At 38.9% G+C, this 25,626-nt stretch overlaps 1 protein-coding gene across 4 annotated transcripts in view; it reads right to left on the bottom strand.

The window, feature by feature from the left end:
• Positions 1-25,091, bottom strand: part of PHACTR2 (phosphatase and actin regulator 2) — a 128,714-nt gene extending 103,623 nt beyond the window's left edge. For all 4 annotated transcript variants that reach the window (XR_010023635.1, XM_063097471.1, XM_063097474.1 and 1 more), the window contains exon 1: positions 24,884-25,091. Coding sequence is in view for 3 of the 4 variants with exons in the window: in XM_063097471.1 (XP_062953541.1) it covers positions 24,884-24,929 (46 nt within the window). In the remaining variant the exon portion in view is untranslated. The remainder of the gene's footprint in view (positions 1-24,883) is intronic.
• Positions 25,092-25,626: the final 535 nt, after the last annotated feature.

The following is a 25,626-nucleotide window of genomic DNA, read 5'->3' as shown; positions in this document are numbered from 1 at the left end:
ACAAGGGTACTTCAAGAAGTTCATGGGGCAGGAAATGCCCTGGGCTCTCCTGAGCTGGGGAGGTGGGGAACCTATGGCCTTGGCCACACCCCCCTGACACAAGCAACCAGCCCAGCCACAACCACCACGCTGCAGCAAGAAGGGCCCCAGGTTCCCAAGCTGGAGTGGTGGGGGTCAAGGGTTTTTGCCACACCCCTATGACATCTACACCCAGCCCAGCAATGACCAAGCCACTGCTGGAAGCTCCCCAGTCTCCCCTGTGGGAATGAGGGGGTGGCACAGGCCTCAATTCCACCCCTCCTCCTTCCTCCTTCTTCCATCCTATTTCCTTGCCCTTTCCCCTCTCCCCTTCCTTCACGTGAAAGAAGTTATAAAATTATCTAAAGGGACTTGGGATAAAATCACTACTTCCCACTGTCCATTACAGTGAATATTATGGTGCATTTTCTTTAAAAAGTTTTGAGGTATAACATATGAGGGTAGTTCAAAAAGTTCATGGAAAAATAGAATTTGTAAGATAATATGCATTTTTCCATGAACTTTTGAAGACCCCTCACACATATAGAAATTTTTTAGTATAACACACATACAATAACTTCGTATGTACAATCACCATCCAGATCAAGATATAGATCATTTCCAGGCCCCAGAAAGCTTCCTTGTGTTTCTTCCTAATCAATACCCATCCTCTCCCTTCCATACCCCCAGATAACCACTGTTTTGACGTCCATCACTACTCATTTACATTGTCTGTTCTTGAACTTCAACTTCATACGTCATACTCTTCTGTGTCTGTCTTCTTTCACTGAACATTATGTCTATGAGATTCATCTACGAAGCTTATCTTTAGTACATGAGCATTGCAAAGCAAAGCTACCTAGTTACAAAATCAAAACATACTATCTTTGAGGAACTGCTAAACTGTTTTTTTTACAGTAACTGCACGTTTTTACATTCCTGCCAGCAGTGTATGATTCTGCACACCCTCACCAACAGTCAATAAAAAATAATATGCAAAAAAACCCAAAACACCAAAAACAAAACAAAACAAAACCCCACGTGCTATCTTAGCAAGATCTCAGATGATAGCATACTTGAAAATGAGCTTTATGCCTACTGTAGCAGATTGAATGATGTTCCCCCACAACTCCCTGAAGCTGGAATTGTGTCCCCCAAGTTTTACGTATTAGAAACTTAGCCCCCACTGTGACTGTTAAGATATTACGGTAATTGAAAGGTGGAGCCTTGAAGAGGTGATTGGATTATAGGACCGTGCAGTAGTGAATGGATTAATAATTGTGGTCAAGGGCATGGTTCTGCGGGCTTTAAAAAGAGAGTGAATGAGGAGATTACTCTCTCCCTGCTCTCTCTGCTTCCACCATCTCACAATGTGAGACCCCTGGGTCACTGTCGCCACCACCAGAGGGACTTGGGACTTCCCAGCCTCAGAAACTGTAAGCAATAAATTTCATTTTCTTTATAAATCACCCAGTTTCAAGTATTTTGTTATAAGCAACAGAAACAGACTAATCTACACTCCTCTTCTTTTGAGAAAGTATATCACTACCATTTTCTTTATCTGGAGAATGTAAATATCTCCTTTACCTTTCAGGTTTCTGGGAAAGCTAATCTACCTCTCTCTCCACCATCTTCTGAGGTTGCCCTGAAGCCATGCTAAACGAGAAGCTCACGTAAGCAAGATTAAATGTGTGTTAAAATATATCCCAAAAGACAGACAAAATGGACTCTCTTTGGCTAAAGGAGACGTTCAGATTGTTAAACAGAACCAAAGTACCGCAGCAGGGTGGAGGGGCAGACATGTCTCTCTCAGCTTGCAAATATTTGTTGCTATGTTACTGCCTATTATGAAGTTTTCTTTTCTGTAACTGTGTAAAAGGCAACTCTCAGAAGAGAGGGACAATCAGCCAAATCTGGGAATTCTACACTGACCTTCAACAAGTCCAACTGTCACCAGTCATCAAACCCCTCTTTCTCATTCCTGGGGGACCGACTATGTCTCCAATTAAATAGAAAACAGACTCCAGGGACATTCTTTTTCTCCTGATAAGAGAGGCCACGTCAAAACCAGCCATGGCCAGCCTGTGGAGCCTTTGCAGTAACACACCTTTGTGCCTTATAATTACATATATGTTCACTCACTGCGCACGTGTATGGCTTCCCCTATAAATATTCATAGCATTCCTCTAGGGTCACTGAATATGTATAGGGAACTGATCCCAGGAAACATAAATACCAGCTTCCTCCCCTTTATGGGCTGAGAGTGCCTATCTTCCATTTCCCCAGAGGTTGCTTTTCCCCAATCTGATGATTGTCTCTTTTGCTAGAAAATAAAGTCTCCATTTTTCTCTTTAGCAGATCCTGTGGTCTTTTTTTTTTTTTTCTTACCAGGTGGAGAAGCAGTTTATTTTCTGTAAATGATGACAACTTTACATATATTCTTACTCTGCATATTAGAGTACTCAGCAGTTCTGAGTGAAGTAATTTACAAAAGCACTGAATACAGTGTTATCCCTTATGGGACCAATAACCATATTTAACAAAAGAGTTCCATGTTATTCTATATATAATAAAGCTCTATATGAGGAAACTGAGATCCGAGAAGGCTTCCCCAATTGTTAACTAGCGGCAGAGACATGAGTCTAGGTCATCTGATTCCTGATCAGTGCTTATTTCCCACTCTACCAGGCTTCATTGGAATATGACAGCTAAACTCGTGGGGAAACAGCAGCACCTCCTAGTAGCTCTAAATTAGCAGTATGACTCTTTGTAATCCAGGAAGCAAAAAAGACACTGTACAATCAGGACTGGCAATATATCTAGGATACTGTTCTGAGTTTTGACTACCCAATTGGGATGGTGAACTGTAATCAAGAAGAGAGCTGGGGCCTAGATCCAACTCTGCTACATAACCAGCCCTTGTAACCTTGAGCAAACACCCCAAATTCTCATTGCTGAAATTAGGAGACCAGGTAAGTGATCTCTAGGCTCCTTTCCAACTTTAAAAACTCTGTGATTTTTCATATTGCTTTGTGCCGAGTGTACCAATCTTAATAGGTCACATTAAGAGCTGTTCTGTTTTATGAATATTGCTTCATTAATCATCACCACGGCCCTGTGAAGTTGGTGCTATTAGTATTCCAATTCTATAGATGAGGAAGTCAAAGCCCAGAGAGACCAAGAAACTTGCCCAAGGTCACACAGCTGGTAAGCAGGATTTAAACTCAGGTAATTTGCCTCCAGAATGTCCTTGGTACAAAATGGGGAAGAGGGTAGTATGTGGGAGGAGATCTTTATTTTAAGAGAAGGCAAGACATACACCCTGATGAATAATAACTCAATTCTACTCTCAATCTCTTGCCTGGACTAATCCAGAGAGTTAGGGGAGAAACTGTTTTGCTCCCTCACACAATGCCCAGTGTCATCAGTTAATTTCATGCTGACTACAGGCAGAATGCACTCTTTATATTGACTATAATCATTTGATTGTACTGAATCCTTATTAACCTAATATTAATTTTAAGAAGTTTGATACTATAAGTTTTTAAACTTGTTTTTCTAACAGAGGCAGCCATTATTTTTAAACCCCCAAAGGGAAAAACTACTAAAGACTTCCATCTGCCTGCAAGCATTGACAGAGAATTCCAGAGTTTAAACTCGTGGCCAACAGACCTGCAGATTGAGTATGTTTGTGCAGCTGGATGACATCCTGATTCACTGACATGAACAACATCCCCTAGACTTGCCACAGGATATTTAACAGATTAAATAAAGTCCCTCAAATTTGGGATTTAAAGAAATTCTGATTGAGTAGGAAAAGGGTCATTTTGCAAATGAAAAATCAATTTTAATGTAAACAAAAGCATTTTAAGTTTTGAATACCACTGTTATTGCTACAAGCAAAAGGTTCTTTCTGTGAACAGGTATAATGGCTCTGCTTAGGAATTAGCAAGAAGTTTTGCTACATGTATGAAAAACAAGACAGAAATCAACCAGTTTCCTACCTTGCTCCCCTTAGATGCTAGTCATCTCCTACAACTCCCAGAGTCTGGGATGGGAGCAGGTCACGGTGTATGAAGTATGTGCTGGGCTTGTGAAAAGGAAGAAAAAGTCAATATATCCCCAGTGGACAACCTGCCAAGTGATCTCCCTGTTTATGTGCGTGGGGATGAAACTTAAGGGGAGAAGGTGGCAGACCTTATATGGAAATTGTAAAATAAAATCCAGTGAAACATCACAATTTTTAAGAAAGTGGCTAATTTTTGCTTTGAACAAAATTATGAAAAATTTCCCATAGAGGATGAATGTAACTGAAATGTTATTAAAATACTGCATTAAGTCTGGGCCAATATCTTAAAGTCTGAAGGTTGGTGGATAAATGAGTCCTGAGAATCTACATATAATGTGACTAATGCTGTCTATATGTCCCACAGTCCCCTGGCCATCATACCCAGGCCCCAAGGCTGGTATCTGTGAAGAGACTGTGGCCACTTGTAGCATTTTGGACTATCTCCCCAAAGCAGAAACAAAACCTGCAGATACATACAATGGAAAGCAGGATGGTGGGAGATCTATCCCATGAAGGAAAATTTATGTCAGTTAGTCATAGTCCCCAAGGCACCCAGATTTATATTCTTGTAGTTTAGTTAAGAGGTGACTGCAATAACCCAGGCATCTGAACTTGGAGAGGAACGATGAAGGACTGGAAATGATAAATAGGTCCAAGGGACATTGTGGAGGAAGAAAAGAGTCCAAGGATCTGCCTAAAGAAGTCACAGAGATGTCCATGGCCTGAAACTCTCCAAGGGTGTGGTGGGATGTCAAGAGAGAGAAGACTTGGAGGAAAAAACTTTAGCTTGTGTTCAGACACCATGAACTTCAGGTGTTGGCAGTACATTCAGGGGAAGATGTCCAACAGACAGTCAGAAATGCATTACTGGCACACTAGCAAGAAGTTGGAGTTGAAGTTATTAGGTGGAGGCTTCCAAACAAAAGCAGCTGTTGAGGGCCAGGGGTAAACTCTTAGAGAATGAGTACATTTAGGAGCAAGTGGACTTTGCACAATAAAGAACCTTGAACTTCTTTTGGCATTGAGAATGGTCAAGTAAAGGAAAAGGTTTTGTTTGCTGTTTGTTTTAAATTCACAAAGTGTGAAGGACACTTAAGCTGAGGAGAAGAAGCCTGCAGGGGGAAAGAGGTTGGAGATGCAGGAGAAAAGGGCTACCGAATTGCGACAGCCAGAATGCCAGACCAGCCACACAAGGACTGATGGGGACTGAGTTCCCTCAGGTAAGACTTTGGGGAGAGGGAGAGTCTGAGCCTCAACTGAATACGGGGAAGTGACCACAAAGTCAGGAGATGACAGCAGCAAAGGACTGTGAAGGAAAACCCAGCAGGACGCATGTCCTTCAAATGAGGATGTGTGCAATACAGTCATGGGGGATATGCTCCAAGACCACCCCCCCACCATGCCTGAAGCCATGGATAGTACCGAACCTATATACACTATGTTTTTTCTTATACACACATACCTGTGATAAACTTTCACACTTTCACTTAAAGGAGGAAAACTTTACGGCTTCTCTTTGGCATATCCCAATTTCCAGTATTATCACTTGCGCTCTGGGGCCATTATGAAGTAAAATCAGGGTTACTTGAACACAAGCACTACAATACCATGACAGTCATCTTATAACTGAGACAGACTAATGGGTGGGGAGCATCTACAGAATGGATCCGCTGGACAAGGGGATGATTCACGTCCTGGGAGGGATGCAGCAGGTTGGGGTGAGATATCATCATGCTACTCAGAATGGCACATAATTGAAAGTTACAAATTGTTTATTTCCGGAATTTTCCATGTAATATTTTTGGGCCATGGTTGACTGCAGGTAACTGAAAGTGCAAAAATCAAAACCCATGAATAAAGGGGGAATACTGAACTGGAAACAAAACAAGTGATAGCACTGGGAGCTGATGGAAGGTCAATGCCGCCTGTGGTGTGGGGGTAAAGGTCAACAGAGCCTCCATTAAAGAATGTTACCAGGGAATCAGTGTCACCAAAGAGAGCCAGGTTTCAGACAAACCAAGGCAGAGGAGGAAGGAGAGGTCCACAAAAAGATGAGGTTGTGGAAAAATGTGCTTACTATGGAATGGAGGTATTCATTCACAATTAATTTATTGAGCAACTATTACACAGAAGGGCTATAATAGTGAGTGGAAATGGATCAGATCTCTTCCCTTAGGAGGCTTACGGTCTATGAGGGAGGCTGATATTAGTCAAGCAAACATCCAGCCAAACATATACTTACATTGCATGTGGGGGCAATGCCAGGGCTCACACTGTGGTAGCTGGGCATTAGTTTTCACGACAGGCATGGCACAAAATGGTCTGCAAATGGTGAATTAAATTCAGGGTAAAAGTGTTTGAGGGCTATAGAGGTTTAGTCTAATTCCATAACATGGCCAAAAAGGTGGAAATGGCCTGTTCAAATTAAACAGGAAGCCACTTAAAAGTCACTGAAAAGCAAGGCATTAACATTCCTTGGTTTGTACACCTAATTATCTAGAGAGAGAGAAAGAATCCCACTACTTGGTTTTTTAAATAATAATTTTATAATAATGACACCTTTAGTGTCAATTTTGTATATTTTTCTCTTCAACAGAGTTATTCAGAATATTCTACTTGCAAAATGTTCTCTTTTGGTTTCCTTCTTTAAAATGGCATGTGTATTAAGCAAGCAATCCAAAAAAACGAGTTGTACCAGCAGGACTTGGGCATAATACCACATGGAAAACCTCTGAATCTAAATTAGGGCACCGTCAAGACAACAAGCTTATTCTCAAATTACTTTCTGATATCATTTTTTTTTTTCCTCAATCAAGCTTGAGTGACTACCAAATGTCAGAGACTGTTCTGGAAGTTTGGGACCTAGACTCAGCCCCAACCTTTATTGTGTGGCTCACCTTTCAGCTTTTTAGTCATACAGTTTGCATCTAGTCTCTCTTGGAATTTCCAAAAGGAAATGATATTGCTCAGGATTAAACATTCCATAGGCACTTTCTTGATACATTTTCATGGCCCAGGGAAGAATTTGGTTGTATTTGGTTAAAATAATTTCAAGGCTTAAATTATTGTTGCTGTGGCTTACCACATAAAACTCTGCCTTCATGAGAGTCATGTGGGCACCATTAGAGAACTAGATAGATGATTCTTGACCTCATTACCCCAGCTGGTCACCACCTTTTAAAAGTTGGGGGGTGGTCTCTATTCAACATGTGCTGTTGTTGTTCTTGGGCTTCTTTTCCATTGTAGGTGACTGTAAAAGCCCTCAAGTCTGACATTAACTGGCAGCCAAAGGACCCAAGATACTTTCTGGATGTATTTGTATAACTTTGAGTTCTGATATAATTTTCATTACGATTTTCAATACTGGTCTGAAGCAACGTTTAATGTGTACTAGAATGATGGACAAAAAAGAAAAGCCTGTATCTGAACTTCAGAAGTAGCTGGTTGCATTCACTGACTTTTCCAGAAGCCATAAAAAATAATTTTTAACTGTTGTTATTAAGTGAATAGAGAAAGAAAGACTACCTCTTTGAGGAGCAAGAACATGAAAACAAAACAAGAATCCTCACCGCTATACCAGATGTCTCATGAGGACAGGGACGAAATTGGTTTCATTCCTAGTGGTGCCCCATACGGTCCCCAGGCCATAGAAGCTTCTTAATAAATATTCAAAAAATGAATAAGAAAGTCATGGATAAATTAACAGCAATAACTTACAAGGCCTGGCTTAAATAGGCTATGATTTATTTTAGCAGGTCTTTAGGTTTTTCACATAGAGGAAATTGTTTCCAACAGCGCCTTCCTGTAGAATCACAAATATTTTGAAAGATAATATAATAAACACTAACCTTTGAAATTAGGAAAATATTAAAGCCAGCAGGAAGAGTGATTAACACTCATAACAATGGTACAGACATTGCTGACAAATTTTTCAGGTGAGCAAACACTTAATTGCTACTTACAATGTAATTGAAAGAGAATTCATCAAAGACAAATAATTGAAAAGCAGCTGGAATAATTTATATGTGAAATCATCTTTTAAGAAGTTTCTCTTTTCACACAGTGATGAGTGGTGAAAATTAATTTTTTCAAGAGCTACTCTACACCTACTCCATTGAGATTTCCTTCTTCTTTTTCCAAACACTCCTATTAAGCATCTCAGATTTTTCTTCAATCTTCAACTTCTTTCTTCTAACTGGAGAAGTCAGAAAGGCAATTTAGTTCCATGGTAATGAAACTACAAAAGGCAAATTAGCTAACTAAATTAGAACTAAAGCCAAAGTGCTTTTGCTTTTTCCATTCCTTTCAGGCATCATACATGACAATTTGAATCTCTTAGAAAACTATCAAACCATATTTTTAACCTGGAATTAAACTCTTTGTTAATATAACATAATTACAGATGTTTAACTATGTATCAATATGTTAGACTTTCAATTCACTGAATACAGCAGAAACTGGTAGAACTACAAGGTAGAACTATGAACAGTAGTACCCCAGTGCTGTGGTGGCCAATATTGCAGTATATAATGTAACATGTTCAATTACTAGGAATCATTCTTATGACTGGCAACCAGCAACATGTTTTTGTTCCAATCTAAACAGAACACACCACCTCTCCTCTCTTACCTTCCAAATGAGAATCGAATATCTCCTGTTAGACCAGTACCCTCAGGGGAGCAAACACAAATGGAGAGATGGTGGACACCAAGGTAGGTCTACACTAAAGCTTCCAAAGAAGTAAGAAAATGGCTTGTTTTGCTTAGCTATTTGACACCCTGGCATGACTCTGTATATGCTTAAAAAATAAGAAATCTTCATTTTAACTACAAACACAAACCTGTGAATACTGCAGAGGAAAAACATGGGCTTCCAGGGCCAAAAAGACTTGAATTCAATCAACTGTTCCTCCACTTCCTAGTTGTTAACCTTAGGCAAGTAATTTGATCTTTCAGAGTCTCTTCCTCTTCTTTAGAATGGGATAATACTACTAACCATTTGGGCTGTGGTTAGTGTTAATAAAGATAATATACAAAAGCAAGTGGAAAAGAGGCTGATAAAATGTTTTGAGGAGAATAAAAATAGAGTGGATTATTTATGATCTGGGGAAACCAGAGCAGCAAAATTTGTTTGAAAAATATTTTCCTCGTTTTCCAGAGGTCTCCAGAAAAACAAAAATACTCCCTAAAATAGACTCCTCAATACCCACCCAAAATAGACACCTGCATTCTCCTCTTGTCTCAAGGCAATTGCTGGGAGCTGCTGAAACCAACTAACACTCAAGGGAAATCACCATTATCCTACAGCAGAAATGCCCTGGTTTAAGGAAGGGACAGAGCAATAGGATTGACATCGCTTCTAAGAGTGAGAGAGTAACTAAGAGTTGGGCTTGACTCTATGTCCCACTAGCCAGGAAGTTGCTGAATTTATTTTTATGCTTGTACCTGCAAAAAATAAAAAACTACAAAAACAAAACAAACAAACAAACAAAAAACTATGTTATTCAAAGATTGGTTGCTAACTTGGATAATACAACACTTAAGGAAGCATGCTGAAAACCTCACTGTGAACTAACTGTCTGCCTCTAGTCAGATACAAGTTGCTGTTCCTTTTGGTTTTGAAAAGCCTGTACTATATAAGATACGTTGCTATAGCTCCAAACACAGGAAGTTGCATTTTACTCTTGTTTCCAAATAGGTCTAATGTCAAAATCTGAAGAGAAAAAAAAAAGTTCCGTTTCCTGATTCCATTAACCCCGGATATGTTAAGACCACCTTTAAATGCAACATAGATGACCAAGTCCTGAAGCACTCTCCATTACGAGAATCATTATCCACTGGACTGGCTAAGAAATCTCTACCAAAGGAGTCTCTCCTTATTCTGCACCCTTCCCTTAATAAGATCTAACAGGAACCTTCTCTTTGCCCTTAGGACTGGAGTACAAGGCAGTAAAAATAAGGTTGGAGGAGCACTGGAAAACCACAAATTAAATCCTTATCAGTTATTCCACTGTATATTGTAAGACTTCATTTTTAGGCCTTAGGATATTGAATTTTGAATCTGAAATAGGGTCTCAGATCCAAGTGAAGTGTTCTCTTGGTGTACTTGGAAGAACACCAATGTTCTGGGACTTTTAACCTTCCTCAGATTGAGTGTTCAGCATATTCTAATCTGCAAGATGCCTTAAAAGACTAAAATGACAGTCACAAGTAATGGGTGTGGAGGTTTGGCTGAGTGTTTCTACACATCCCTAACCCCACAGCTGTCCCATCATTATCTGGATTCAGATCATGGCCCAAAAGAATTGGGTCTTATTGCAGCTTTTCAGGAAGCTTTGTATCTTAGTCATCTCAAAGTCTAATTTATTTCTAGGAAACTCCTGGCCCAAAAGATGTTTATAAAATTAAATAATTTCTGAGGTTACTAGATCTAGGATGGCTAGATTCTGATGCACTCAAATCTTACTGGTATGTTCAATGACTTGTGGGGCCTGTTCCATTTACAATAAGGAATACCAAACGTGAAGGAGGTAGGTGTGCTTGTGAAGCACTATTTTCATGTCTTGCGACAGGATTAGTCCACCCAAACTGACCATCCCAGTAAAGAGTTTCCTGTGAAAGTTAACAAGAGCTAGGAAGCCATCATGGAAAGCTTGCCAGGTGTTTTACAATGTGTATGGACTAGAATTCAAATGTGGTTACTCACACGTGAATCATCTTCAAATTACCAACCTGTCTCAATGGGGCTGCTACATCTTCTGGCAAGAACATTCTTGTTCTGGCTTAACTTTGACAGGTGTTTAAACACCGTCTTTCTTCAGCATATCTATTCATGTTCTTTCTTATTTTAGCAGCTCTTTGTGAAGAGACATGTCACTCTACTGGATATCAAACACATCTGAGACAATGAAAGCATACACAGTAAGAAAAACCAAACATAGAAAAGGAAAAATATATATGTAGTGAAATTTAGGAACAAAAGATTTCTCTAAATAGAGTGTTTCACATTCATGGACCTCAAAGAACATTATGAAACCAGTCAGATGGTACATATATAGTTACTGACCACACTGGGATTAGAATCTTGATAAGCATTTTGTTTTTTTCTCAGCATTACTCAATCAATTTGGTGCTCCAATCACAAGATACTGGTAATTATTTAACACAATTATGGCTGAAATATAATGTTCATATTTACCATATTCTAATTTTACCCAATATATTCTTTACATCCTATGCTTCATTTCCTAACTGGCACTGGTTAATTCCCATTGCTGAAAATACATCCTCTTATTCAATGCCTCTCTGCTGAATATAAGACATTGTTGGGGTGAGTGGGGAATAGGCTATATTCTGTTAAGCAGTGAAATTGAAGAAATCAGAAAAAGGACAATGGATTCAGTGTGCTTATGGAACATTGCTGATGGATCCTGGTTTGTACACTTATTTTAAGGACATTTGTTATGGGCTGAATTGTGTTCCCCCCAAATTCATTCGTTAAAATCCTAACCCCTAGTACCTCAAAAGGTCACCATATTTGGATACAAGGCTTTTAAAAAGGTAATTAAGGTAAAATAAGGTCATATGGGTGGGCCCTAATCCAACGATCGGTGTCTTTATAAGACGAGTTAATTTGAACACAGACGTGTATGCACACAGAGGAAAGACCATATGAGGACACAGAGAGAAGGCAGCTATCTAAAAGCCAAAGCCAAGGACAGAGACCCTAGAAGAAATCAACGCTGCTGACACTTTGATCTTAAACTTCTAACCTCCCGAACTGTGAAGAAATAAATTTCTGTTTGTGGTGCTTTGTTATGGCAACCCCAGCAATCTAATACAGACATTGTCTGTAAAGTTATTTATTAATACCTTGAAGGTACAGTGAAAATGTCACACGGTTTTCAACATCACCTCTACCTCAGCCCACTTAAAAGAGGGAAAAAGAAAGGTTCTTTGAAGGCTTCTGTTATGATTACTTTATAATGGCTTCAGAAATTAAAACATCCTTGTTTGTAAAGTGAGGTATACGTGTGTTCTGACATTCTGTGGTTGGATGACTGAAGGGGATTCAGTTTTTAAAAAGTGTACAGTTCTAAATTCTCTTTTAAAATCTCATGTTTGATTTTATTCTTTTTATGTTTTCTTTAAAAAATTGGCAGCCAAGTACTTTCCAAGTGACAGAAAGCTAGTTGTGCACATATGTATACAATTCCGCCTTAGAGGCCTTTAGGAAAATGAAACCCACTCCATCAGGCCAACGGAACATACGGCACAAGTTCAGTTAGCTCGTTCTGGTTTATTCCAAGTTTCCATCCTCACCCGGCTCTTCCATAAACAGGTTGGCAGGTCAGCACAAGTTAACTTTACAGATGCAGAAGAAATTTTGAAAAACACAAAATCCCTTTAATAGATGAAACTGGTAACAGCAATCCTGAATCATCTGATAACTGCCTTCTCAGTCCTGTTAGCTACCCAGCTGTTGTAAGAGACATTTTTATACCGGAAGGAAAGTCTAAGGCAACGTTCAGCACAGCCATAGAACATCTTCGACAGCAAACAGAGGCCGTCCACAGGGAGGCTGAAAAACCCTTTAGAAAAAGCTTTGAAAAGACCTCAATTAAACTGAATGGAATTTACTTCACACCAGGCAATGTACTGCAAATAGGTACAAAATTGAAAGGAAAGACCCAAACAGAGGTGAACATAAAAAGCCAAACATTGTCCAAAAAGGTACATATGAGAAGAATTTTTAAATAAATGATTGCTTTCTTTTGGAGTTTTCAGAATTTGCTGCCCACATTGCTAAAAGGGAAACGGGCTCAGCCTCCTTTTTAGAAATGTATTTTACTAAAATCTTTCTTACAGTTACTCCCACTCATTATTAAGCACCTGTTTTCATCTAGTACCCTGTTTTTTGATTTTGGTTCCTCGGTTAAGTAATTAGCATGCAGCAACCTCAGATGAAGTTCACAGCGGTCTTCTTGAAAAGGCAACAAATCAAAATTCTGTGGGCTTTCCTTAAACAGTAATTGCCACTATGCTGATAACTTCTTTACTTTCTAATGTAACAATATTTAGTTTAAATCTGATTATTGTGATAAATGGATTATTTTGCTGCTTATAATATTAACAAAATGTACATAAGAGCAGAAAAGTTTTCTGGCAATAAGAGTCCACTAAAATCTCAAAATTGCACTTGAAAATGGGAATATTTGTTTATGAATGGTAAATATTAATGACCAAATTCATCAAGGTCTTGGGTAGAGAATATCAGAGTCTCTGAACTGGATACTTTATAACTTTTACCTCAAGAAAAGAGAAAGATACACATTGTTAGTGAATAGGAATTTTCGTGTAAAGCCATCTTTCAAATACTGCTAATCTATCATTTATTTTCCAGAAGATGTTTTTGACCTTAAGAATCTTCTGGAATGCTTATTGAAAACACTGATTCTGAGACCTTTCTCCAAAAGATTCTGATTTTTCTGATCCAGAATATGGAAACCCCACATCAGTCTTTTGCCAAGCACACCAGGTGATTCTCACAATTGGTCAAGTTTGTGAAATATCAGCCCACAGTTTGTAATACCCCAGGATTCCTTTAGGAACAGCATCCCATAAAGGATGATGTTCCCTTAAAATAAAAACATACAAAAATACAGAACTACAATTATTCTATTCAGATCTTAAATTTGAACCTTTTAAAAAATGTTAGCACATTATCATCACTGTAAAGCATATTTTCAAATTAGTCTACTTACCCATAAAACTTTTAAACTTTCATAAAATGTTTCTTAGATCATTGCAACAAGTCAGGTCAAAGTTGAGATCTTGTGTAACAATCACCCAAGAAAGTCTTTTGAAATGAGTTAAGAGCTATTTGCTAAAGAGAAAAACTAAGTCATCTACATAAGGGAAAAATGTTAATCATGATTAATTGTAAGTGATGGAAAGTGTTTGTGCATATTACAGCAAGTTTGCTTTGCTACCTCATGACCCAGCCAAGCTATCAACCAAGCGTGAAGCCAGAATAAAAGCACTTTCTAATACAAGGCTCAAAAGCATATATGTCCCGTGAGCTTTTCTCAAGAAGTTCCCTGTGTGCTCTGCCAAAATAAGGGAACAGACCCAGAAAAGAAAAAAAAAAAAAAAAAAAAAGACATGTGATCCAGAAACCGGGAAATCCAACACAAGAGGGACGTGGAAGGAATCTCCAGGACAAGGTAACAAGAGATCCCAAGGCAACAGCGGGGCAGCAGGCTTACAGAAAATCAGTCCAAATTGGAAGAGGGCAAAGACCATGCATAAACTTCATAAAGACCAACTTGAAAGAACTCAAGTGTCTGAACATATTGAGAAGAGACTGACATAACTGGAAAAGGGTGTGGGATAAGTAGTGTAAAGGACACTAAGCGAGCAAACAAAAATGCCAGTAGGGAAAACAAAAGCTATAAAGGACAGAAAAAGTAATCATGGTTTACCAGCAGGCTTAGCTGTCACTAGAATAGAAGAACACTGGGAAGATGAGAAAATGGGAGGATGGGAAATGTGACGGGGGGTGAGGGCAGGGATTGGGGAAGGGTGAAAGAGAGTTATATCATCAGTTTCCATACTGTGAGGTCAGTAGATAATGTGTCAAGCTGAACAGTCAATAAGTAGCAATATAAACATGTTATTTAGAGATTGGGGGTAAATACTAAAGAATCAGGTTAAACAACTCCGCATTCCTCAGATGCTACTTAACTTCCTACTCAGATCCTACTGCTCTACTAATACATGACCTGGCCAAACAGAGCTATTTATTTATTTGACAAATAGTTTTGTGCCAGGCAAATAGTTATGCCCCCTTATCCACGGTTTTGTTTTCTGCAGTTTCAGTCACCCGAGATCAACCATTGTCTGAAAATATTAAATGGAAAATTCCAGAAATAAACAATGTATAAGTTTTAAATTACATGCTGTTCTGAGTAGCGTGATGAAATCTCGTGCCACCCCACCTGGGACGTGAATCATCCCTGTGTCCAGTGGCTCCACGCTGTCTACACTGCCTGCCCGTGGGACACTTAGTAGCCGTCCGTCTTGGTTGTCAGATTGACTGTTGCAGTGTTGCAGTGCTTGTGTTCAAATAATCCTGATTTTGCTTAATAATGGCCCCAAAGAGCAAGAGTAGTAAACAAAATAGTTCTATTTTGTTATTTATTATTGTTGTTAATCTCTTACTGTGCCTAATTTATAAATTAAACTTTACTGTAGGTATGTATGCATAAGAAAAACATAGTATATACTGGGTTCGGTACTATCCTGGTTTCAGGCACACCCTGGGGGTCTTGGAACACATCCCCTACAGAGAAGGGGGAACTACTGTATTTAAGAAGAAGCAGAGACATAGGTGAATGAGACAGATAACGTCCCTTTATGAAGGGAGAGAATGAACAAATATACACAAACAAGATCATCTGAGTGATAAGTGTAATGAGGGAACAGAGAGCTGGGGCGGGGTGGGCAGGAAGGTCTCTAGGAAGGATAATGCTGGAGCGGAAAGTAGGAGCCAGGAGAGTGTCTCGAACAGGGAGCAGCAACTGTGAAGATCCACAGGCAGGATGAGCCGGGCTGAGTCCAGCGCTGCAGAAGGCATGAAACTCAGCACCAGAGAGGGGCCCGAGGCAAAATGGTGATGAGGGCAGAGAGGTGAGCCGGGATCATGTCAGATCGTAGAACCTTGAGCATCATACTGTGAAATTTGCATTTCATTCTAAGTACAATGGGAAGACAGGAAAGTTTTGAGTAAGAGAGTGACATAATTTATGCTTTAAAAAATTACCTTAGTTACTGTGTGGAAAATGAATTACGGAAGCAGACCAGGTGGAAGCTACTGCAGTTGTCCATGCAATGCATGGGCAGTAGAGACAGACAGAAAACAGTGGACTTGAGATATATTTTGGAAGAAAAATGGACATGCTGATGGGTCAGTGTGGATTTCTGGCTAGAATAAGTGAGTGGTTGGGGGTATCATTTGGGGAAATGTAGAAAGTCAAGGAAGGACTGGTTTGGGGGAGAAAATCAAGCCTTCTGAGGAAATATGTTACCTCCTCCGCCCATGCAGTTTTCAAGCAGACCTGTCAAATAGACAATTGCATATTTGAACCTGGAGTGCAGAGAGGTCAGAGTTACAGATACAAATTTGGGCGACACCCTACTCCCATCTCTCCAGTCTCCCCCACCCCCAGACCTGGTGTTCATTTCACCTTGTTGGATTATTGCAGCCTACCTCCTTGGTCCTGCCTTCAGTCTCTCCCCATGAAATCTATACTGCATGCAGCAGACAGATTCATCCCCTTGAAGTAAAGTAATAATTATTTCTCTGATTTGATAAGAAAAAATCTTGAGTGGTTCCCACTGCCTGAGTCTTTCAATCTTGTCTTTCACCCTCTCCTTCTCAGACCCTGAATTCTTGTCCCCATTCTGTACTTTCTTGCCTCCCTGATTTTGCTCTCACAGTTAAGGAGGTGTCCCTTTCCTTCCACCCTTATCTCTGCACATTTCCACTAGGCATCTTCTAGGCTCTGACCCTTTTGGGCAGGGTCTGTGTAAGATTTATCTTTGAACCTCCCCCCCAGCTTAGCATAACATCTTACACATAGTAACTTTAGTTTAGAAACTATTTGTTGGATAAAGGTGCCACTCTTTCTCCTTTTTAATACCCCCTCATAAAACAAGCTGATTTATAGGAATCTACCACCAAGCACATACCAGCACAGCTTTCCAGGATATTCTTAAGCAAAATAGCACTTCAATCCTTCCCCTGGCAACCAAAATGTCCTTAGTGTTAAAGGCTGCAGTGTCACACTTGACAGAATGTTTATATGAATAAAAACATCCAGCCCCTTGAGCTGAAAATAAATGTAGGGCTAGTTTATAAATGTAAATGATAATGGTTAAGCAAAAGGTGAAGTCTGACTTGCCCATTGGGTATCATGTTTTCAGATTGCTGAAGATAAAATTAATTTAAGCTAAAATTATTTGATATATTACTCATTGACTAGCTCTGATGAGCTATGGACCAAAGAGAAGTAGGTGATGTTCGAATTTTCATTCATTTTCTTTCTCTCAAAGTGAGGGACATTTGCATTATTATCAAACAGGCTAAGAAGAAAATTAAACCTAAAACGAAGATGGCTATACTAGGACCTATGTTGTTGTTTCCATCATTGAATTCACAAGAAAAAAGGTGGTTAAAAAACTGCCTTTGAAAAATGTGGTGTGTATATATATATATATATATATATATATATATACACACACACACACACACACACACACACCACGGAATACTACTCTGCTGTAAAAAAGAATGAAATTCTCCCATTTGCAACAACATGGATGAGCCTGGAGAAATTTATGTTGAGTGAAATAAGCAAAGCACAGAGGGATAAATACCACATGTACTCACTCATAAGTGGGAGCTAAGAGAGAAAGAAGGAAGGAAAGAAAGTCCACAGTGGCATGTTGGACTTGCAGAGAGAGAACATACTTTGGGATACAAAGCAGTGGTGAGCGGGGGGGCAGGGAGGTTAGGGAAAATTGGATGGAGGACATGGGGTACAAACACAATTTGTGGTAATGTGCATGCTGCCAGTATGGTTCTGGCTTTCACATCTTGGGAACGAGGGCTGACAATCAGCTTTGTATCTCATGAATATTCATAACCAATAAAAAAAAAACTGCCTTTGGACTTAAAGCTCAGAATCCATGCAGCTGGAGAAAAGCTAATAGCTGCAGGTCAGCTTGTGGCTATAATTCCAGTTGAGGTCCAAGTGGACACTGGATATGGAAACTTTGGCTTTGGTCATGTCCAGAGCAGGGGAAAGCCATGGCTGTCACACTACCTCCTCATGAGTGAACTTCCTCTCTCTCTCTGTCCATGCAGATTCTTCTTTACGCACATATTTTAAAAATTGAACTAAATAAATAAATAAATGGAATCATATTACCTTGAAACCTTCCTTTTCACATCTTGATGTTATTCATCATGAAAATCACCTTTAAAAAATCCTTTTACATCATTTTTAAATGGCTTATTCTATTATATGACTATATCTCAATTAATTCAACAAATCTCTTTCTGTTTCCAATATTTCCAATGTTAGGCTTTGATAAACATTGCTCCAGTGAGAAATGAATTATTTCCTTTATAGTATACTTCTAGAAGTGGAACTGCTGGGTCTATGTGCATGCACATTTTAAGGTTTTTAATATATATTGCCAAGCTACTCTCCTGATAGGCTGTATCAGTTTCAATTACCACAAGACAATCATCTCCTGGGAATCATTCATTTTAATCTCTGCAAAATTCATATGTAATCAATGGCATCCAATATTTTTCTCATTTGCTTGCTTAAACTTTATTTCATACACCAATTGGTCAGTTAACGCTTCTTCTCTGGTCAATTGTGGGCAAGTTGCTTAACTCTTGTGCTTCAATTTTCCTCATTTATAGAGTGGGGATATTAACAGTAGTTACCTCATATGTATGTTGTGAGGATTAAAAAGTTAATTCAAGTAAAGCATTCAGAATAGTTTGTGACTCATAATGAGTTCACAATTGTATCCATAAGCTATTTTGAAAAATGCCAGTTCATGTTCTTTATTTGTTTTTCTATTCGTTTTACTTTTTTCTTATTGATTTTTAAGGGATCTTACTACTTGAAGGATATTAGTCATTGTTTTCCATATATAATGCAATTTTTTTCAACTTTATGATTCTCCTTTTCAATTTGATGATGAGATGTCTTGTTTTGTTTTTTGCCATGTAGAAGTTCAACATTTTTATACCATCAAATCTATTCATTTAAAGTAGAATAAATTACAGAGATCAAATATTCAAATATGAAAAAAAAAACAGCGAAGGAAAGCATGTCTTTTAATAGCCCTAATGTATAAGAGAGAAAAGGAGTAATCAATTTGACTACATAAAAATATAAAGTTTTTATATGAAAAAATACTATAAACAAACTTAAGGTGAAAGAAAAACATAGAAAATATAATTTCACTATATGATATACATCAGGCCAGTCTCCTTAACATACAAATCTGTAAGAATCCATAAAAATAAGGAAAGGCTGAAAGTAGGCAATTCTGAGAAAAAGAAATATAAATGCCCTAAATGAGATGCCATTTTTTACATATGGATTTATAAAGATTCTAAAAAATTATTTATGCACAGCACTGTGGCCATGTACAGTTGTGCAGAGTGTTCACTGCACAAGGACACCTAGGCAATGTAGTAAGTGGGAAATGAACTCTGTGCTAATATTCTATTTGTTAAGCCATGTGCCTGCAGTGCTGCTTCCATGAGGGAATGACTTCTTCCATTTCTCACAAAGAACCACATGGGCAAAGAGTAACTCTAATATGTAGTGTTGGTGAGAGAGTGAAGAAATAGGAATTCTCATAAAGTGAGTAGATACACTGAGACAGCCTCTTTGAGAAGTAATTTGGCAAAGTCTGTCCAAACAAAACACACACATCTTTTGACCCAGCAATCCCACTGCTAAAATTTTACTGGGTACGAGATGTTTAGTTAAGGATGTTCATTTCAGCATTATATGTAATAGCACACACATACAAAAAGAACCCAGACACAATGTAAAAATATAAAAATACAATAGGATTCTTTTAAAGGAAATTTTGATATATCCACATACTACAACATTGTTTATTTATAGGATTAAAAAGATCAGTATGGAAATATGCCCAAGTTATATTACATGAAAAACCCAAGTACAGGCAAGAAGTATAATATGTCTTGGTGGTGTTTTGGTAAGATAATTATATGAAAGAAAACTGTGTGGAATGAAAAAAAATTGTTCATACTGGGTTATAATTGGAAAGTGGGACTGGGGGATCTGGAGAGAATAAACTTACTTTTATCCCCAAAAATCTTGCAATGTTTGACTTTTGATCACATGCATATTATTTTTATTAAAGAAACAAAACTGTATCCCCTATTACCTTTATGATTTCTTCCTGTGTCTGGTTTATGAGGAAATGGATAAATATTCTGGGCAAGATGAATACATGACCTTGCATAAAACTTAAAAACCCAGAAAGACAGATAAATATAGGTTCTATCACAACAGAGGTGTGATCCTGCACACTTTATTCACTTGTTCCCTTGTCTCCTAAAAACGGGGACAGTGGCACTGTCTGCCCTTTCAACCCAAGGGCTGAGGCAAAGCAGCCAACAGCTGACCAGTGGCACATTTGGGTGGGGTGAGACTGCAAAAGACTAAAAGAAATAGTTACTAGATTCAGACACCAACCTTCAAACAACAGAACCAGAGTACCATGTAATTCTTGAAATAAAAAAAGAATAAAAATAATACATATGTCTAACTCACATAATCATTGGTGTAAAGTAGTCAGGCTATTCACTGAGAATATCTGTTGATTCATTTGTATATTCAACAAACACTTATTGTGTGCAATCTACCATGCCCTGTACTTGGCAATGGAATATTGGAAGTCTCAACCCTCCTAGAGCATGAGGCAATAGGGTACTGGAACCACCCTATTTTGGAACATACCTGTTAAGCCTGTGCTTAGAAATAGTGGATCCAATCCTCAACAAAATACTAGCAAACCTAATCCAGCAACATATAAAAAGGATTATAAAAAGGATTATACACCATACCCAAGTGGGATTTATCCCAGGAATGCAAGGTTGGTTTAACAACTTAAAAGCAATTAATGTAACATGCTATATAAGTAAAATGAAGGACAAAAATCATATGATCATCTCGATAGAGGCAGAAAAAGCTTTTGACAAAATCCAGCACTCTTTCATGATAAAGAGATTTACAAACTAGAAATTGAAGGTAATTTTTTGACAAAAGGCATGTATGAAAAACCTATAGCTGACATCACACTTAATGATGAAAGACTGTCTTCCTCCTTAGATCAGGAACAAGACAAAATGTTCACTTCTGCCACTTCTATTTAACATTGGACTGGAGGTTCTAGCCAGGGCTATTAGACAAGGAAAAAAATAAAAGCCATTCAAATTAGAAAGGAAGAAGTAAATTTTTCTTTCTTTGCACATGACCTTGTACATAGTATGATACTGTAAATAGAAAATCCTTATGAATCCACTAAAAAATTACTGGGACTAAAATATGAGTTTAGCAAAATTGCAAGGTACAAGATCAACATTTAAAAAATCGATTTTTGTATCTCTATACACTAGCAATAGACATTCTGAAAATAAGAATGCAATTTCATTTACAATAGCATTAAAAACAATAAAATACTTAGGGATAAATTTAACAAAGGAAGCAAGACACATATTGAAAACTATAAAATATTGTGAAAGGAAATTAAAGAAGATCTTAAAAAGATGGAAAGACATCCATATTCATGGATTAGAAGACTTCATATTGTCAGGATGGCAGTATTACCCAAATTGATCTACACTTTTAACACAATCCTTATCAAAATTCCAGTTGGCTTTTTCTGCAGAAATTGACAAACTTATCATAAAATTCATATAGAAATACAAAGAAACTAGAACAGCCAAAAGAATCTTGAAAAAAAAAGAACAAAATTAGAAGACTCACACTTCCCAGTTTCAAAACTTACTACACAGCTATAGTAACCTGTGTGATAGGTAAGAATAGACAATGATAGAATTGAGCGTCCAGAAATGAACCCTTACATACACGGTCAATTGATTTTTGACAAGGGTGCCAAGGCAATTCAATGAGGAAAGAATCCTCTTTTCAACAAATAGTGCTAGAACAACTGGATATCTGTATGTAAAAGAATGAAGTTAAAAACCTACAAAACACTATACATAAAAATTAACTCAAAACCTATCACTAACCTAAATATAAGAGCTATGACTATAAAATTCTCAGTAGAAAACACAGGCATAAATCTTCTTGGCCTTGGTTAGGCAATAATTTCTTAGATATGACACCAAAAACACAAATAACAAAATAAAAAAACAGATAAACTGGACATCACCAAAACTTAAAAATTCTGAGCTGTAAATCATACTATCAAGATGAAAAGACAACCCAGAGAAAGAGAGAAACTATTTGCAAATCATATATCTGATAAGGGACTTGCAACCAGTATATGAAGACCTCTAAAAACTCAATAATAGGGATTCCTGAAGGGTGGTGCACCCGGAAGACATGGATTCTGAATAAGCAAATCTATACAGACAGAAAGTACGTTAGTGTTTAATTAGGATGGGGGTGGGGGTCATGTAATAGGGTGGGAAGAGGGATTGATGGTTGCACAACACTTTGAATATACTGAAAAACAATGAATTGCACACTTTCAATGGGCAAATTATATGATACGTGAATTCAATGTCAATGAAACTATTTAAAAAAATAGAATAGGTCTACCTACATATGTTCAGAAATAATTATTTATGGTCTTCTTACACCCCAGAAAAATAAGTGCAGCCCTAAGTTGAAAGGCTCAAGACAGCCTAAAGTCAAAAGAAGGGGAAGAAAGCTAACCTCTGGCCTACTATGAAGATTTTTACAAAAGCCCAAATCAAGTGATAAATACGAACTATTGGACTCTGCTATTGATTGCTTAGACTCAAATAGATTTTCTCCCACTAAGCATTTAACATGAGAAGCATCTTTCACACTGTAATCCCGAGCAGCTGCTCCAGACTTTAAACAACTAGTAGATGGCTAAGATCAAACCGAACAAGGATCTTCACACCCTTTGTAAAGCCAGAGCAAAGGGCTAACAAGGAGTGAACAAAATACTTGGAAGAGTAAAGGGTTTGAGATTCCGATTCAGAGAAGAATACAGACATGAACACGAAACTGACCAAATATTTTTTGTTTTTGTTTAGAATCTGATGGCAAAACTTCAGGGAAATGGAATAACTCTACTTGAATTAGAAAATTTATGTGGATACCATAAAACAATCACTCCACTCTAACAGTACCACAACTTAGGTCATAACCATTATCTTTCCTTAACTACAAAACAAAAACAAAAAACTTTCTACTCACGATGTATAGATTGGTCATTTCAATTTATACAAACTTTTAATCACCAAAACTGAGGACTGGCAATTAAATAGACTGCACAATCTCTTAATATGATTGGTCACTTTATTAGGAATTATAGCAATGTGGGAGTTTTTTCCTGTACTACATAAGAGGTTGGGCAGTCACACTTTAGGATTCTACCTACTTCTTAGACACCACTTATGTAATAATCCTTGATTTCTGTAAAGGCAAAATTTGCTTTTCTAATATCCACTTTAATAATATTTTGTGACAAAAGAACTCAGGACAATGCTTTCTGAATACCTGTTGTTTGGGAGTACTGCTTTAAATTCTATCTTTGCCAGTGCAAAAATTGAAAAATATAACCCTTCCTTGAAATGAAAAGAGTCACATTGCTTTAAGGCAAGACAAAGGGAACCAAATCTTATTTGAACAAAATAGCTTACTAAATTTAAGATCTTAATCAGCACCCCCCCCCAAAAAAAAATCCCTCAAAAGTCATCAACATGAAGTCTTTGATGTTCAAAGCACTGTAATCATGCCATTAACAGTGAAGGAAGGTTTAATCTTTTTTTGGATTCTGATTTCTCTCCTTTGCAGAGGGGTCATTCTCCCATGGCATTAACATAAGCCTCAGCAAAGCTTATGATATTTCAGGGAGTGAAACTGTTTAATATAAACATAATATTAGGCAAAGGACCTAATGGTCCTTTTAGCTTCATTCTTTTGCACACAGATATGGATGCGGGGGGTGGGTGATGATAGAATGCTATCTAGTTAGACATCCTGGAGCAGATTAAAAAATCTTCCTCTGTGCCCTGTTATTTCCTTTGAGCAATATCCTGTTGATGTTTGCACGATTTAAAAAGAGTATCAGACATCTCAATGAACAACACAAATAGTCCCTTTGAAGTTTTTTTCTTTTCAATCGTTGATGGAAAAATATAAAAATATAATCTTTTAAGATTTATTTCATTACCCAGTCATAAGTAACGCCACCACACACTTGTTTATCCCTATCGTGCTGGGGAAATGCCAGACGTACCTTGCTTCCCTTTTTTTTGTTTCAGAAACTGGAAAAAAAGAAACTTTTCAAAACAAGGCATTCTAACACAAACGTGAAACACGCTTCCCTAACACGAATTTAGGCCCTCACAAACTAAGTTCCTGAGATATGTCGCCCTAAATATCACAGCTTATGTGTCCAATACAAACAAAACAAGTATCGTTCGAAAACATTTACGCATTTTTGGTAGTTATTCAGTATTCAGCGTTGTGCCAGGATAAGGGAAGGCAATCAACACTTCTGCTCCGAGTAACAAACCATAAATCAGCTGACAAGCTTGAGAGAATCTAGCTCTAGTGTGCTCGGAAGCCAGGCGTGAACCAGAAAAGCCTGCTGGTGTGCAGCTCCTGCGCGCTACGTTTCGCGTGTTTAAAAACACAGAAATACGCAAATGGCGTTTCTCCTAAGTTTCTGGCTCACAAGTAACCGGGATGAAAACCACGGCGGGGCATCTCGCCCAGAACATGGAGCCTGTGTCTTTAAGGTGAAATCGGCCGGATCCCAAAAGGCATTCCACGTTCCACGACAAAGAGTTTGGCGAGCGCTGCCTCTGGGCTTTCTCCGAGGGACTTGGCGGGTCCGAGCGGAACCCGACCCGCCGACGAGCCCCCGCCCGTCCCCGGGGCCCGAGCCAGCCCCGCGCCCGCGCGGCGGGAGCGCATCGCGCGCGCCCGGGACTCACCGCTGCCGGGCTGCGGGGACAGCGTGGACACCGAGGTCTGGCCCATGGCCGGGGTCGCAGGGCCAGGTCCAGCGATCACACGGCTCCTGTAGTCCCTCGATCATGAGTCCGCTCCCAGACAGATTTCCAAGCGCTCATTTCCCGGCCTGTGCCCCAGCGGCCCGCCCGGTCCCCGCACCTTCTCCCCAGCGCGGGTCTCCCAGCCCGGCCGGCCGCAGCCGGCGAGGCGGATCCAGCCCAGCGGATGCCTGTCATTCCTCTATGCAGATTAGCTGGGGTCAGGGGTCACGGAGAGGGAGGGGGGCAAGCGATAGAGTAGGAGGAGGGGGACAGGAGGGAGGGCGAAGAAGCGGGGGTAAGGGGGAGGCTGGGGGGGTCCAGCCGCGCCCGCGGGGGCTGGGAGACCCGCACCCCGTCAGGGTAGTGGAGAGTTCAGGCTTTCGGAATAGTCGTCTCTAACCTAAAAGGTTCAATGTCAAATGTCCTTTAGGGCTAGAAGAAAAGGCATTAAGGTACTTAGTCACGGTACTTAATTTAAGAAAATTTGTTTCTTTAAAGTTAGTTCCTTCCTCACATGCGGTTTGCAGAATGGCAGCTCGGTTAGAGGTCTCTATGCATGTTTTTTTCTCCTTTAAAAAATTGTCTTCCTTTCAACAAATACAATTTTTTAAATGTAAACCAACATTAATGGCCTCAGGTTGGACAACACATCTAAATGATGGATCTATGTGTGAGATCAACAA

This window comes from Cynocephalus volans, chromosome 5 (genome assembly GCF_027409185.1).
Source record: "Cynocephalus volans isolate mCynVol1 chromosome 5, mCynVol1.pri, whole genome shotgun sequence".
Lineage (NCBI taxonomy): Eukaryota > Metazoa > Chordata > Mammalia > Dermoptera > Cynocephalidae > Cynocephalus > Cynocephalus volans.
The sequence above is the reverse complement of the archived record's forward strand: the minus strand, read 5'-3'. Positions and strand labels throughout refer to the sequence as shown.